Source organism: Microtus pennsylvanicus, chromosome 11 (genome assembly GCF_037038515.1).
Source record: "Microtus pennsylvanicus isolate mMicPen1 chromosome 11, mMicPen1.hap1, whole genome shotgun sequence".
In the NCBI taxonomy this organism is placed as follows: domain Eukaryota; kingdom Metazoa; phylum Chordata; class Mammalia; order Rodentia; family Cricetidae; genus Microtus; species Microtus pennsylvanicus.
This window is the reverse complement of record NC_134589.1, coordinates 23,274,316-23,290,248: the sequence shown is the minus strand read 5'-3', so window position 1 is coordinate 23,290,248 and position 15,933 is coordinate 23,274,316. Positions and strand designations below refer to the sequence as shown.

Here is a 15,933-nt window from a genome sequence, read left to right as displayed (position 1 = left end):
AAAAAAGAAAAAAAAAAAAGAAAAAAAAAGAAACAGGAGGAAAATGTTAGGGTGGAGAGAGACTATACGAACCCTTGTTCGGAAAGACAGCTCTTCAGTTTGTAGAGTAAAACACGGGACTGGTGATCCCACTGCCAGGAATCCCACCCACTGTGAAAAAAGCGTGAAATGGATACATACTATACAATTCACAACAGCTTTACTTACAATAGGCCCAACTGGAAACAATCCAAATGTCCATCAGCAGGTGAGTGGATCAACAAACCCACACAATGGAATAATACTCAGCAATAATAAAAAGAAGCTATTTTTGTCTGTTTTGAAAAAGAACTACTGAGCCGGTTGTGGTGGCGCACGCCGGTAGGATTTGCTGAAGGAGGCAGAGGCAGGAGGATCACGAGTTCGAGGCCAGCCTGGGCTACACATTTTTAAAAAAAAAAAAAAAAGAAAAAGAACTACTGATACTTGCAATGTGAGTACATTTTAAATTTTATTTTATTTTTTATTTTTTTGGTTTTTCCAGACAGGATTTCTCTGTGGTTTTGGAGCCTGTCCTGGAACTAGCTCTTGTAGACCAGGCTGGTCTCGAACTCACAGAGATCCGCCTGCCTCTGCCTCCCGAGTGCTGGGATTAAAGGCGTGCGCCACCACCGCCCGGCTACATTTTAAATTTTATGTAATAATTTTTTCATTTCATTTCATTTTAAAGTTTTTTTTTTAAGACAGAATTTGTGTAGCCCTGGCTGTCCTGGAACTCCCTCTGTAGACCAGGCTGTCCTTGAACTCACAGAGATCTGCCTGCCTCTGCCTCCAAAGTGCTGGGATTAAAGATTGCACCACCACTGCCTGTGTTGTTTTATAGTTTTAATTTTATGTATATGAGTTTTTTGCCTCCATGTATGTCTGTGCACATATGAGTGCTTGGTGGCTGAGGCGGTCAGAGAAGGTATTAGATCTCTGGGATCTGGAGTTATAGATGGATTTGAAGTAGGTGCTGGGAATTGAACCCTGCTCCTTTACAAGAGCAACAAATGTTAATCATCTCTCTAGCCCCTAATATTTATTATTAAAAACCATTATTGTGGGGTACATTATTTTTATTATTATCATCATCATCATCATTATTGAGGGTGTCTGATGTGCCATATAGCAAATATGTTGAGGTCAGGGAACAAGTTGGTGGAGTTGGGTCTCTCCTTTCATCTTTATTCGGGTTTGGGAAATCAAACTAGAATTTCAAGTGTGTGGTCAAATTCCCTTACCCACTGAGCCATTCCCCAGCCCCTAACAATACGAACACAATTTAAACATCATATCAAGTTTAAAAAGGTAGGCACAACAACATAGACACTGTTATTCCATTCCTGGGAAGTTGTGGAACAGGAAAAGTGACCTGCAGCTGTGGAAAGCAGGCTCACGACTAGGCCCAAGCTTGTCTGAAGAGGCACTTTAGAAATTCAGAGGTGAAGCAAAGGCTGTCACAGCTGCGGTGACGCGCCTGAGGGAGGAAGATCAAGGCCACGCTGGGCTAAAAAGCAGAAACCCATCTCAGAAAAGGAGAAAACCACCTTGTTTTCAATTCCTAAGAATGCGATCAGGTCCCAAGTCATCTCATCTCTCCAGCCCCAGAGTGCTGTGGAAAGAAGTGCTTCTGAGCTGGTGGTGGTGGCGCACGCCTTTAATCCCAGCACCCGTGAGGCAGAGGCAGGCAGATCTCTGTGAGCTCAAGGCTAGCCTACAGAGCAAGTTCCAGGATAGGCTCTAAAGCTACACAATGTAGTGAAATCTTGTCTCAAAAAACCAAACAACCCCCTACAAAGTGTTTCTGAGCCCCACAGTTCTGGGGTATGATCAACACTCTATTTTCTTTGTTAAAAAACAAAACACTGTTTATGTGTATGGGTGTTCTGCCTGCATGTCTGAGTACCATGTTTGGACAGTACTGGTGGAGGCCAGGAGGCAACAGATGCCCTGGTAGTGGAGTTAGACTCTCCTTAGCAGCCATGTTGAGTGCTGGGGATTGAACCTGGGTTCTGTGAAGAGAACACAGGGCCATCTCTCCAGCACCAACATTCTATTTCTGTTTTTTTTTTTTTTTTCGAGACAGGGTTTCTCTGTGGCTTTGGAGCCTGTCCTGGAACTAGCTCTGTAGACCAGGCTGGTCTCGAACTCACAGAGATCCGCCTGCCTCTGCCTCCTGAGTGCTGGGATTAAAGGTGTGCGCCACCATCGCCCAGCTCCAACACTCTATTTCTAAGAGGCTCCCAGGTGGTGTGGTTGCTGCTCTAAGGACCACCCACTGAGAGGACGGTTTCCGGAAGTTAAATACATTGTGTTGGGTGTGGTGTTGCAGGTTTGTAATCCCGGCATTTGGGAGGTAGAGCTCAGGTTCACCTCTGGCTACTGTGCTAGTTTGGTTGTCAATTTAACAGAAGCTAGGAAGAGGGAAATTCAACTGTCTGTAGGACGTTTTTTTTTTTTTTTTTTTTTTTTTTTTTTTTTTTTTTTTTTTTTTGCTTTTTCGAGACAGGGTTTCTCTGTGGCTTTGGAGCCTCTCCTGGAACTAGCTCTGTAGACCAGGCTGGTCTCGAACTCACAGAGATCCGCATGCCTCTCTGCCTCCCGAGTGCTGGGATTAAAGGCGTGCGCCACCATCGCCCGGCTACGTTTTTGTTTTAATATTAATGACTGATACGGGAGGGTCCAGCCAATTGTGGGTGGTGCCATCCCTGAGAAGGGGGTACTTTGTTGTAGAAAAAGGGTAGTTGAACGTGGGTTGTCTCTGCTTCAGTTCCTGCCCTGTCTTCCTTCAATGATGGACCGTGATCAGGACCTAGAAGCCCAACAAACCCTTTCCTCTTCAAGTTGCTTTGGTCATTGGTGTTTCTCACAGCAATAGAAAGCAAACACCAACAGGAGGATATTCTTTTGTTTCGTTTTTTTTTGAGACAGGTTTTTCTGTGTAGCTTTGGCTGTCCTGGAACTTGTTCTAATAGACCAGGCTGGCCTTGAGCTCACAGAGATACACTCGTCTCTGCCTCCTGAGTGCTGGGATTAAAGGCGTTGCCACCACTGCCTGACTGAGGATGTTTGTTCAGGGGAAAAAAAAATGTTTAGTGGCTCTATAATAAATACCTTGCTAATGAGAAATGATTTTTTTTTCCGGGACACGGTCTTACTCTGTAGTTCAGACTGAACTTGCAGAGATTCTATCTCAGCAGTGCAAAGATTACAGGTATGAGACAAACCTGGCTCAATTTAACTAATTTTGCTGCTGGACATCAAGGCTGTTTCCAGTTTCCCACCTGTGTAAATTATGCTTTAATAGATACCTTTTGCTTAAGAGATGGAGGCTTCACTAACTGAACTGTCTGTTCTTGAACTTGAGTTACATGCCTAACTAGGTGGTCCGGGTAACATTTCTTAACTTTTATTACTTTTAATTACTTGGGTGTGTTGAGGGGAGCATATATACATGAGTTGAGTTTCGCAGGAGGCCAGAGGTGTTGGTTCTCTTGGGGCTGGGGTTACAGGTGTTTGTGAGCCTCCTGATGGAGGTATTGAACAGGTTCTCCGAAAGAGCAATTGAAACTGCTGTGCCATCTCTAGCTCTACAACACACTTACAGAGGGTCTCTTGGTGCTACAGATTAGGTGCACTACCACACCAGCTCTTGTTCAGACAAGCTACCCAAGTGGAATTACCAAGAAAGTTTTAGATATTGGATAGGTCTGAATCACTGTTTTTGGTGTGTACATTATATGCATGTGTTCATGTTTTTGGGTGGGTGCATCACCTGTATAGAGGCCAGAGTCAACACTGGGTGTTTTTTTACCATTTAGTTTTTGAGGCAGGGTATCTACTGAACATGGAGCACAGCTGCAGCTGGACCGGCTGGCCAGTAGGTCCCCTGGTTAGTCATGTCTCTGCCGTATGCACTGAGATTTTGAGCCCCTTCTCTCAATAACTATTTGTAATAAACATTTATGAACAATGCTTCATATATACAGGAAGCAAACAATTTCTCTAAAGGGTCTAAATGCCTCTAACTACCAAACTCTGAGTGGTAGATCTCAAACAATTCCCTTGAATGTTAGTAACTTGGGTAGTCAGTGGTCAAGTCTCTAACCGCTCTACTGAGAAGCTCGTGACCAACCAGAGGACCTATTTCCGATTTTTCTTATATGGATTTGGGTCCCACCTTTGCCTTGAAGCTGCCTCTTTCCCTCAGCAACATGACAATGTTAAGAAGTACAATTGTTTAGTGAGCACTCACTAAGTCTAATCCTATTGTTTGCTCCTATGTCCTTGACTGTTGGAAATTTAGGTAACTTTCCACTTTATTATTGAAACTTTACCAACTATCTCTTGGTAAAGATCCAATTTAGGCGGTCAGGTTTTGCTGGTCATCTCAGCTCACTGGAAACATTTTCTTATCCTTTGACACTAAATATTTAATCTTGGGTGGGGTGGTAGCTTTGGTTTAATATCCAGAACACACAGCAGGCTGTGGACTTTACACCCTAGCATAAAAAGTAAAACTCAAGTGTACCTTGAGTGAATTTTGATGTAAGAGGTTAAGAAAGGAATTGGATTTACCGTTTTTCTCTAACTAGTTGCTCCCAATAGAGCTTAATTGGCTAAAGTAGGCTTTTTTTTTTTCTTTTTGGTTTTGAGATAGGGTATCTCTGTCTCCCACCACTCAGGAGGCAGAGGCAAGTGAATTTCTGAGTTCAAGGCCAGCCTGGTCTACATACTGAGTTTCAGGACAGCCAGGGATACACAAAGAAACTGTCTTGAAAACCCAAAACCAAACCAAACTAAAAAAACCCAAATTTAACAGAGTGGCCTTGAACTCTCGATGCCCTTGCCTCTACCTATCTGGTGCTAGGATTACTGGCAGAAGTTACCACACTATATTTACACAGGGACAGGGACTTCATCCAGTGTCTTGTGACTCTACCAACGAAGTTACATTCCTAGCATGATACCTACATATCCTGAGTGCGGAGGACATAGACAATTCAGCAGCCATGAAAAAGATTCTAAGTAAAACTGGACCAAGCTGGGCGGTGGTGGTGGTGGACAACTTTAATCCTAGCACTCAGAGGGCTGAAGGAGATCAGGAGTTCAAGGTCAGTTTCTGCTACGTAGCTAGTCTGAGGGTGAGCCAGGGCTACAAAAGATCCTATCTCATAAAACCCAAATAACAAAATAAAATATGCACGTACTGGCCAGTTTTGTGTGTCAATTTGACACAAACTACCGTCAGGTGAGAAAATGCCTCCATGAGATCCAGTTGTAAGGCATTTTCTCAATAGTGATGAATGGGAGAGGGTCCAGCTCATGGTGGGTGGTGCCATCCCTGGGCTGGTGATTCTATAAGAAAGCAGGCTGAGCTGGGCGGTGGTGGCACACACCTTTAATTCCAGCACTCAGGAGGCAGAGGCAGGTGCATCTCTGAGTTCAAGGCCAGGCTAGTCTACTAAGCAAGTTCCAGGTATACCTAGAGAAACCCAGTTTCGAAAACCAAAAAACCAACAAAAACAAAATAACAACAAAGGACACATTGCCACTCTTTATTTATACTTCACCCAGCCAAAGACTGTCAGTCTTAGCCCAATCTGGCTGTAACAGTCCTGAAAGGGAAGTGAAGAGGGTTTATTTCAGACTGCAGAGAGGACATAAAGTAGGTTAAGATAAGAGGAATGAATGACTCACAATGTTTTAGAACATTTATTAAAGTACAAAATTGTTGAAATTAAGCTGAATAGAAAAGACATATTAAATATTTACAAAAAACATTGATAACAGCACTTAAGTACCACACACAGAAAGGTCTCTGCACTCGCAAGGTGAAACTATGCATGGAGACTTAGACTGGACCACACTTCACGACTGAGCAGTTTTGCCTGCTCCCTGTAATCTCATGTTCGAAAGGCATCATAAGAAAGCCAGGACGCCACGTAGCTGGCCTCCTTGCTGCCTGTGCTGAGGTCATGAAGACACAGTCAAAGTGACTTTCTACAGCCTCTGATGATGTTCAAAGGGTATGAGCAATTTCTCATGGCTTAAACAAAAATGCAAAACATCATAGTTGAATACCGTATTTGTAGTAGAATTATCCAGTTCTATGTGGTGGAATTCTACCTACACAACTGAAAACAGAAACACCATGCTACCACATATCTAGTGGAAATAGGAAAAGAGGCAGGGGGCACTTTTGAAAACATACTCATTTAGCTTAGTATATGATCAATAAGTTCTGTTATGCCGAAATGACCATATAATTATGTGGAATCCAAAAGAATTTCAAGCAAGATTTTAGAGACCAAAGAAATAGACACAAAACGTAGACAAAGCAGAAGAAAACAGTATCATGTGAGGTCACCATTGGGACAGTCTGTAGAGTACAAAGGCAAAGGTCACGTGGGCCCACTCACTAGGATAGTCTTATAAAAGTCTTCCCCAAATTAAATTCAGAGGGGGTTAGGGAAAAACTTCAAGTAACTTTAAAATGAATCCAGCTCAGTAAAACCATTCCTAAAACAGTCCCCTGTCACATCAGAAAAGATCGTCCTCATCTGACTCCTCCAGGTACTTAATAGGCTTCCTTGCTCGTCCAGATTTTGCTCGAGGAACCACAGTCTCATCTAAGTCCACATGGAAATCCTGATTCTCTCCCTTGGCTTTCTAAAAAGAGAAAATCCAAGTAATTTGATATTGTTAATGCAATAGGGTCATTCCAGACTTCACTACCACTTCCTACTAAGTAGTAAGAAAAAGGTCCAAAGCAACTGTTGCACTGACTGACAGATTTAACTTTCTTATAGCTAAATTACACATTGAATAATGAATTCTGAGGTTTAAATTTACTTCTTTAAAAATATGCAAAATTTAGAGCAAAACCTAAGTTAGATGTTTCAAAGTCTCTAGAACAAAAGGATTAAGCAGCAATAAATACCTTGCTCACGGAAGCTTTGGAAGTTAGTTTCTCAAAATCAGAATCAGAATCGTCAGAAGAAGACTGCCTTCTTTTGCGGCTGCTCTTAGCTTTGGCAGGTTCAGGCTTTTCAGGGCCATGAGCACTCAAGGTTGAATCTGATTTGGTTCCCTTTGGTGCAGCTCTCTTTTTAGTACCAGCAGCAGTGGAGGTTGAAGACTGGGCTGTAAGTGAACATGAGTACTGGTCATGATCATCCTTTGGTGATTTCTCATTGTGAACTCTGGAATGAACTCTAGAATAATCGCCTTCTTTCTGAGACAAGGTCTCTCTCTCTCTCTCAATGACCTGTAGTTCCTAAGTAAGTTGGACTGGCCAGCGAGAAAGCCCCGGGGGGCATATACCACTACACCTGGTTTATGCGGTGCTAGGGGGATCAATTCCAAGGCATTTTATATTGTAGACCAGGAGTCTACCAACTGAGCCATACCCCAGCCTTGATTTCTGAATTATCTTTTTTTAAAAAAATATTTATTTATTATTTATGTATACAATATTCCGTCTGTGTGTATGCCTGCAGGCCAGAAGAGGGCACCAGACCCCATTACAGATGGTTGTGAGCCACCATGTGGTTGCTGGGAATTGAACTCAGGACCTTTGGAAGAGCAGGCAATGCTCTTAACCTCTGAGCCATCTCTCCAGCCCGATTTCTGAATTATCTTACATGGATTACTTCCAACTGCTTATAAGCTCCTTCCCTTCATGTCAGAGAAATGCGCTAGGTAATGTCTAGAATCTGAGTAACGCACTGATTTTAAGCTACTACATTCATTCATTATTCTGTTTGAGTCAAGGTATAGAGCCCTGACTGTCCTGGAACTTGCACTATAGACCAGACAGCCTCAAACTCACAGAGATCCGCCTGCCTCTGCCTCCCGAGTGCTGGGATTAAAGGCGTGCGCCATGACCACCCAGCTAGGATACTTAATTTCATCATCAATAGACATTTTCAGAATAAAAAATTAAAATTGACTTGGAAAAGTCAGTTAGCCCTAATAATTAACCTTCTAAGAGATCCAGGCTTACATTTGGCTACTGTCTTCTTCACTGCTGCAGTCTGTTTGGAAGATGGCTTTAACTGCTGAGTTTCAGCTGGGAAGTCAGCAGCAGCAGAGCCTGGAGAAGCTGGTACACTGTCCTTCACATCACCTTCAAGGTCAACTATTCCAAACAGGAAGGGAAATGATCAAAAAGCATTTAAAACATTCCATGTGCTGCTCTGTCCCTGACGTGCATTCTCATTATAACTTTCTTGGAATATTATCAATACTCTGAGAACTTAGCTGAATTTTTTAGTTTTGGAGGGACAGAGCTTTGCTCTATAGCACAAGTTGGCTTTGAACTTGTAATCCTCCTGCCTCTAAATTCTGAGTGTTCAGATTACAGGGGTACGCTTGTTTATGTAGGTGCTGTGCACTGACCCACGTCCTCACGCTTGCTTAGCTGAGACATCTCCCATGCACCCAGTCATTTTATTAAATACATACCAGACATGGTACTTTTCTGTGGCTTCAGTGCTTTTTTAGTATTTCTGAAAAAAAGAAAACACACAGAGAAGGCATCCTGACAATCAATTCTATATGTGGCAAACAAAGATCAATAAACACACCAGTGACTATTAAAATAGCTATGAATAAATTCTGTGTTAGATGAAATTCTTACTTTGGTGGAATTTTGGTCTTAGGTGGACTAGTATCTAATGGGAAAAAATCTTCATCTTCATCCTTTTCATCAAAACCTGAGAAATCTTCATCTGAATCCAAATCCTCTGTAAATTTGGCTTTCGCTGTTAGGAACCAAAAAGACATTTAAACATAGGCTGAATTGACATTTTACTTTTTAAATTTGTGTTTTTGTGTGTATATACTTGTGTGTTATCATAGCAATCATTTTCTTTTATGTGCATGAGTGTGCTTTGCCCGCATGTATGTTTGTATACTATGTGCATGCCCAATACCCATGGGTGCTAGAAGAGGGAGTCAGAACCCCTGGAACAGGAGTTACAGTCTGTAGTGAACTGCCATGTTGGGTGCTGGGAACTGAACCCAGGTCTTCTGGAAGAGCAGCAAGTGCTCCTAACCACTGCACCATCTCCCCAGTCCCTGACTTAACATTTTATGAATATATATAAAGTTAAACTAAGGCATATAAAAGTCATATCTATCTATCTATCTATCTATCTATCTATCTATCTATCTATCTATCTATCTATCTATCTATCTATCCATCCATCCATCATATAAAAGTTAACTTTTAACTTCTGGTTTCTAGAGACAGTGTTTCTCTGTGTGGCCCTGGCTATCCCAGAACTTGCTTCTGTAGACCAGGCTGGCCTAGAACTCACAGAGATCTGCCTGCCTCTGTCTGTCTTTCTTTTTTTTTTTTTTGGTTTTTCGAGACAGGGTTTCTCTGTGGTTTTGGAGCCTATCCTGGAACTAGCTCTTGTAGACCAGGCTGGTCTCAAACTCATAAGAGATCCGCCTGCCTCTGCCTCCCGAGTGCTGGGATTAAAGGCGTGCGCCACCACCGCCCGGCTCTGCCTCCATCTTTCATGTGTTGGGATGAAAGCTGTGCACCACTGACCACCTAAGCTGCAGTTTATTATCCTAAAAGATACTTTGATTTTTCAAAATTTGATTTGCTGTTCTAACAGGCAGTAATCTTGAATTTAGTACCCTGAAGTTAATTGGCCATTCAAATCTTCTAGCACAGCTAGCACGTTCTGTATTTTTCCTTACTTGTAGCTCTTCGTGGTTCTTTTTCTCGTGGAGGAACATCAAAATGACTTTCATTACTGCTCATATCTGATTCAGAATCGGACCAAGGGTTTCTCTTTTTTCCTTTTCTGATGGGCTTAAATGGCAATGTAGTTTGCTTCTTTGCCATGGTACCTACAAAGGAGATAGGGATTCATACTTCAAAAAAAAAAGTTTTACATTACTGTATTTGTGCGTGTGTGTTTGGGCAAAGGTACTTGAGTGAAGGCTAGAGGACCACTTATGGGAGTTAGTTCTCTCCTTCTGCTATATGGGTCCTTGGGATCAAACTCAGGATGTCACTAGTGGTGGCAAGCTCCTGTACATGTTACACCATTTCACTGGCCCAGAAATTAACTATATTGATATACTCTGGTTTCTTCATCATTATCTACATAATGTAATGGCGCTGAGGGTACAACTGTGAGTACAACACACACATTTTCTATTCCTATAGAGTACAGAGTTTGGCCATTTAATCCCATAAGTAAATGATGTTTTTATAGTAAATAATGCGATACAAATGTCTAAACATCAAAGTTCCCTAAGAAACAGATCTAGAGATATAGAATAGAGCTGATATCTCAGATCTGGAGGGTCACTAGGAGATAATTAATTCTTGTATAGTCACCTCTTGTTCTTTATGTCATCCGTGTTTGCTCACACAGATGGTAAGGGCAGACTAGGCTGTGATAATGCTTTTAATGCTTATGAATTTGCTCTCATATATCCCTTTTGTAGGCTGTTGAAGCCAAGGAAGAACAAGACAAACATTCAGGACTTCCTGGAAAGGGGAGGAGCTATTTTAGATTCCAACCAAGGAATTCAAGTCACTAGCTATTCTACAAGAGTCTTTCTAAAACAAATCAAAGACAACATAAGGCTCAAATGTAAGTCACGTACAGCCTTCCTTTACAATACTTAATCCAGGCTACAAAAACATTGAATATCTATGTAGAACATACTAATAACACTTTAGAGTTTATACCACCTTGCTCAACATGTTGTTATACCTGGCTCTCTCTTCTGCCTCTGCTTCTTCTCTAGTCTTTGTTTAAGGCCTCCTAGTTCCTGACCATCCTCAGTAGGCGTGCCCTCAACATTTTCACTCTAAAAAAACAGCAACATGTAAGAAACAAATCCCAGCAAGACAGAAACACTCAACTTCTGTCTAATTATTTGGAATAATAAAGTCAAATATTCACATATAGATAGACACAGACACAAATACAGTGAAAGAATATATTTTTCTTTGGGTTTTGTTTAAGAGATCTAGAATAGTAGAGGACAGTAGTGGCGCACGCCTTTAATCCCAGCACACGGGAGCAGAAACAGTCAGATCTCTGTGAGTTCAAGGCCAGCCTGGTCTACATAGTGAGCTCCAGGACAGCTAGAGCAATATATTGAGACTCTAACTGGAAAAAAACAAAACAAAACAAATCTAAAATCGAAAGCTGGAGATATGACTCAGTGATGAAGAGCACTGGCTACTCTTCTAGAGAACCAGGGTTCAATTTCCAGCACCCACATGGAGGGTCACAACCATTTTTTTTTTTTTTATTTATTATGTATACAATATTCTGTCTGTGTGTATGCCTGCAGGCCAGAAGAGGGCACCAGACCCGTTACAGATGGTTGTGAGCCACCATGTGGCTGCTGGGAATTGAACTCAGGACCTTTGGAAGAGCAGGCAATGCTCTTAACCTCTGAGCCATCTCTCCAGCCCCGTCACAACCATTTTTAACTCCAGTTCCAGGGGATCCAAGGTCTTCTTCTGGTTTCTTTGGGTACTACACATGCATATGTGTAGACACAAATGTAGGCAAAACATCCATAGACATAAGATATTAAAGGAGATCCAAATAAAGGTGTAGTTATGATATTTTATACTTAAATATTTAAAAACATCGGGTGCTTGAGAAAGGAAAGTGGATCAGAAACATGATACATTCCAAACAACAGGCTTAGAAATTTAGATATAACTTGCTCCACTTAAAAAAAGTATTATACTTATTTATGGTCAGAGGTCAGTACTCTTCTCCCACCATGTGGACTGGATTTGGATTGTTCAGACTTGGGGTCAAACATTTACCTGAGTCATCTCACTGGTCTTAATTTATTTCATTTTTAAAGAGAAATAAGCTTCAAGTATTACCTTAATTTTCTTCCTAATTTTCTTTTCTGCCTCTGCTTTCATCTCCATGGTCACTTGGGGAATAACTCGTTTTCCTTGAGGAGAAGGCAAGACTTCAGACATTTGTGCTTTCTTCCCCTTCGCCTTCCCTCCCTTTCCAGGAAGTCCTACTTGTTCATCTTGCTTTTCCTTGTTTTCAACAACCTATAAAGGGAATTATGAGAACAAATTCGTAGGTGAAGAAAACATGATACCTAACAAGCAACAGTTAAGAATTTGCTGTTTTTACAATTTAATGTAAATCTGTGATCAGCTTTAGTGAAGGCACAGTGTGGCTGACTTTGGGAAGGCAGAGCAGGAGAACTAGGTGCCTATATCAATTTCATCATTTAATCTTTCTGAAGACAAAGAGAAAACCATGTTAAAGGACAAATGCTATGTGAGTGTGTATATATGCACACACACACATTTCTAATATTAAGAAACTAAGTATTGCTAAGGAGATTTATGTAACAAAGGACATTCTGAAATAGAGGGGCCACCTCTAAAAGTGATTTAACACTGGTTCTTTTCTGTAAAAATATTAATTTTAGTGTATTTCTTCCCATTATTTACTTTATGCTAACTAGTATTTAATAATGTTTCTCTCCTCCCTTTAAAAATATATTTTCATTACTGTATGTGTGAGCACATGCATGTCACAGCAAACATGTGGGAACTAGAGGAATACTTTGTGGAATCAGCTCTCTCCTTCCTCCTTATCTGACCTCTGGGGTTTGAACACAGGTTTGGGCAGCAAGTGCTTCACCTGTTGAGCCATCTTGATTGCCCTCTCTGCTTTTGTTTTCATATTGTGCAGGATGGCGTCAAAGTCCCCGTATCTGAGGGTGACCTTCAACTCCTCATCTTCCTTACAAATGCTAGAATTACAGTCATGTTCACCACATTCTGCCTAATTTTTTCCCTTTATGTTACTATTTTTTTATGTGCTAAGCATGGAGGGCAAAAGTTTACACATGTATGGTAAATAGTCTACAATTGTATTCCTAGTACTTGGATTTTGACAGGGTCTTATTACATATATAATTCAGGCTGGTCTTGAACTCACTGGGTAACCCAGGCTGGCCTCAAATTTTGGTGTTCCTGACCTAGTCAGAGATTACAGGTTTAACATCTAAGTGGCAACCATACCCAACCTATTTTGGGATGTATTCTTTCTTCTGTATTTCTTCTTTTATCAAATGTGAAGTTTCTTTTTTTGTTTTTTCAAGACAAGGTTTCTCTGTAGCTTTGGAGCCTGTCCTGGAACTAGCTCTTGTAGACCAGGCTGGTCTCGAACTCACAGAGATCTGCCTACCTCTGCCTCCCGAGTGCTGGGATTAAAGGCGTGCACCACCACCGCCCGGCTGGCTGAAGTTTCTTGATAAAAAAGGTATGCTACTTGAGCTGGACAGATGGTTCAGTGGTTAAGAGATCTCATTGCTCTTGCTGAGGATGAGTTCATCTTAGCACCCACACTGTAACTGTGGCTCCAGGGGACTGGTCCCTTTGGCCTTTGTGAGCACCTGCACTTACCCACACCCCTCAACACACAAACACATAAGAAAAATAAATACTTAAGAGTGAACATGCTGCTAGTTTGTAAGTATTAATATAAGTATTAATGTAAGTATAATTAATAATTAATATAATATAAATTTTATAAACACATACCTCCAGTTCTTCAATAAAAACAGCCAGATCCTCCTTCCACAAATCTGATGGACTCTTTTTCTTTAATGTGTTGAGCTCTTGTTCCTTCATAAGATTACAAAAAATTGAGGTAGTAAATATGTACAAATAGTATTTTTATACACAACAGTTTTTCCCATCAAAACAATATTAACTGTTGACCATATCATTCTTCTACAACTGACCTTTTCATCTCTTTGCTTGCACAGCTCATCCTTCTTTTCCTTGGTGAGATACCAGAGGGGCATATCCAGAAGGTAGTTGAAAGTTGGTCCAGAGTCTGCTGTGGAGTCACTGTTTTCATTGTCACTTTCTTCATTTTCTTCTTCATCGGGAGCCTAAAAGACAAATTAAAATGTAGAACGTGAAATACAAACATATAGAGTCCTTGATTATTTTTTTACTTGTGACCTCTAGAAACGCAAGAAAAGAAATTTTACATTTTTTAATTAAAAAAATTTTCCCCCATTTTATCTTTGTGTATGGTGCTCTGCATGCATGTGTGCCGTAGCCAATAGATAAATAGTAACGAAATTACCTTTTGCTGAGCTTCTTTCCAGGCTTTCACAGGATCAGAATCATATCCTCTCTGAATTAGAACTTTAATTAACTCTTTTTTAGGTTTATTTTCTATTGAGAAAAGAGGGAGAGATAGCTTTGAACAAGATTTTAAAAAAGGATAAAGTGTTTCTACATCAAGTCACAAGATTAAATTGGAAAATTTGAGCCAGGTGGTTGTGCACACCTTTAATTCACACTCTGGAGACAAAGACAGGCAGTTGTGAGTTCAAGGCCTAATCTACAAGGGTTCCAGGAGAGCCAGGGATACATAGAGTAAGCCTGTCTTGAAAAACCAAAACCAAACAAACCCAAATCCACAAAACAGGAAATTCAGCTGTCTATGTTTTGCCTCAATTTCTGTGAAGCAGGACAAAGGTGAATTACCTGGGGATTCTTTAGATCATAGATGAGGCTGAAATCTATATAACTGTCAAAGACCACAAAAGAATTATAGCCTCCACCTCTGAAGAGTCTGTGACTCAATTATGTATTCTGGCTTTTATTGCAATGTTTCATTGATTTAAAGCTCTAGCAGTCTCCACAAAGCTTGATGCTCTTAATCACCACAGCACACGACCTCTTTCAATGTCTGTTGTATTCAGTTATGCTTTGAGGGATAGTCAAAGTCAGTACCAATATAAAGAGTACCACTCTTTCTTTAATTTAACTTGATATGAGTTACGTTGTTTTTTTTCTTCCCCCTTTTGACTAGGGTCTCTCCATGTAGCCCTGGAACTCCCTCTGTAGACCTGCCTGCCTCTGCCTCTTGAGTGCTGGGATTAAAAGTGTGTGCCACCACTGCCCAACCTAGGCTTTACTTATTTATAAAGATTTACTTATTTACTATGTATACAGTGCATGCCTGCCTGCAAGCCATAAGGGGACATCAGATCTCATTATAAATGGTTGTGAGCCACCATATGGTGGCTGGGAATTGAACTCAGGACCTGAGCCATCTCTCCAGCACCCTTCTAGCCTAGGTTTAAATATTCTGTGCAGGACAGAAGAAGGCATCAGATCTCTTGGGACTGGAGTTATGGATGGTAATGAACTACCATGTGGGTGCTGGGAACTGAACCTGGGTTCTCTGTAAGAGCGACAAGTGTTATAACCACTTAGCCATCTCTCCAACTTAGATTACACATTCAGACGCTCGATATTCACTCTGTAAGAAGATTGGGCTATTCCAAGCAGCCAAATAATCCCCCCCTTTTCTTTTTTCCATTCTAGTCATGCCCAGTATCATTCATTTTAGCCTTGCCTGAATCAATAGCATCTATCAAATAAGTTGGCTGATATGCTAAAGCTTTTTTTTAAAACAGATCCCTCTTTTTTTAATATTTATTTATTTATTTATTATGTATACAATATTCTGTCTATGTTTATGCCTACAGGCCAGAAGAGGGCACCAGACCCCATTATAGATGGTTGTGAGCCACCATGTGGTTGCTGGGAATTGAACTCAGAACCTTCGGAAGAGCAGGCAATGCTCTTAACCTCTGTGCCATCTCTCCAGCCCTACGCTAAAGCTTTTAAGTAGGTATGAAAACAAACATTATTAAGCTAAACACTTTTGTATACTATGAGAAAATTAGTCTTATCACCAGTAACTGGTGCTATTATATTTTGGGACTTCCTATAACTTTTTAATATTGCTGGCTTTCATCAGGTGGTAATGGTGCGTGCTGTTACACAGAGAAACCCTGCCTTAAGAAAATATTGCTGGCTTTCTTAGTTGGTTATGCTAG

The 15,933-nt window shown here is 41.0% G+C and overlaps 1 protein-coding gene across 1 annotated transcript in view; it reads right to left on the bottom strand.

The window, feature by feature from the left end:
* Nucleotides 1–5,556: 5,556 nt before the first annotated feature.
* The window catches only part of Top2a (DNA topoisomerase II alpha), a 32,712-nt gene continuing 22,335 nt past the window's right edge, over nucleotides 5,557–15,933 (bottom strand). The window contains exons 25-35 of the mRNA XM_075990796.1: nucleotides 14,163–14,254; nucleotides 13,810–13,962; nucleotides 13,607–13,690; nucleotides 11,915–12,097; nucleotides 10,773–10,869; nucleotides 9,742–9,894; nucleotides 8,666–8,789; nucleotides 8,491–8,534; nucleotides 8,030–8,164; nucleotides 6,965–7,167; nucleotides 5,557–6,693 (exon numbers count right to left, since the gene is read on the bottom strand). Coding sequence (XP_075846911.1) covers nucleotides 6,565–6,693; nucleotides 6,965–7,167; nucleotides 8,030–8,164; nucleotides 8,491–8,534; nucleotides 8,666–8,789; nucleotides 9,742–9,894; nucleotides 10,773–10,869; nucleotides 11,915–12,097; nucleotides 13,607–13,690; nucleotides 13,810–13,962; nucleotides 14,163–14,254 — 1,397 coding nt within the window. The 3' untranslated portion in view covers nucleotides 5,557–6,564. The remainder of the gene's footprint in view (nucleotides 6,694–6,964; nucleotides 7,168–8,029; nucleotides 8,165–8,490; nucleotides 8,535–8,665; nucleotides 8,790–9,741; nucleotides 9,895–10,772; nucleotides 10,870–11,914; nucleotides 12,098–13,606; nucleotides 13,691–13,809; nucleotides 13,963–14,162; nucleotides 14,255–15,933) is intronic.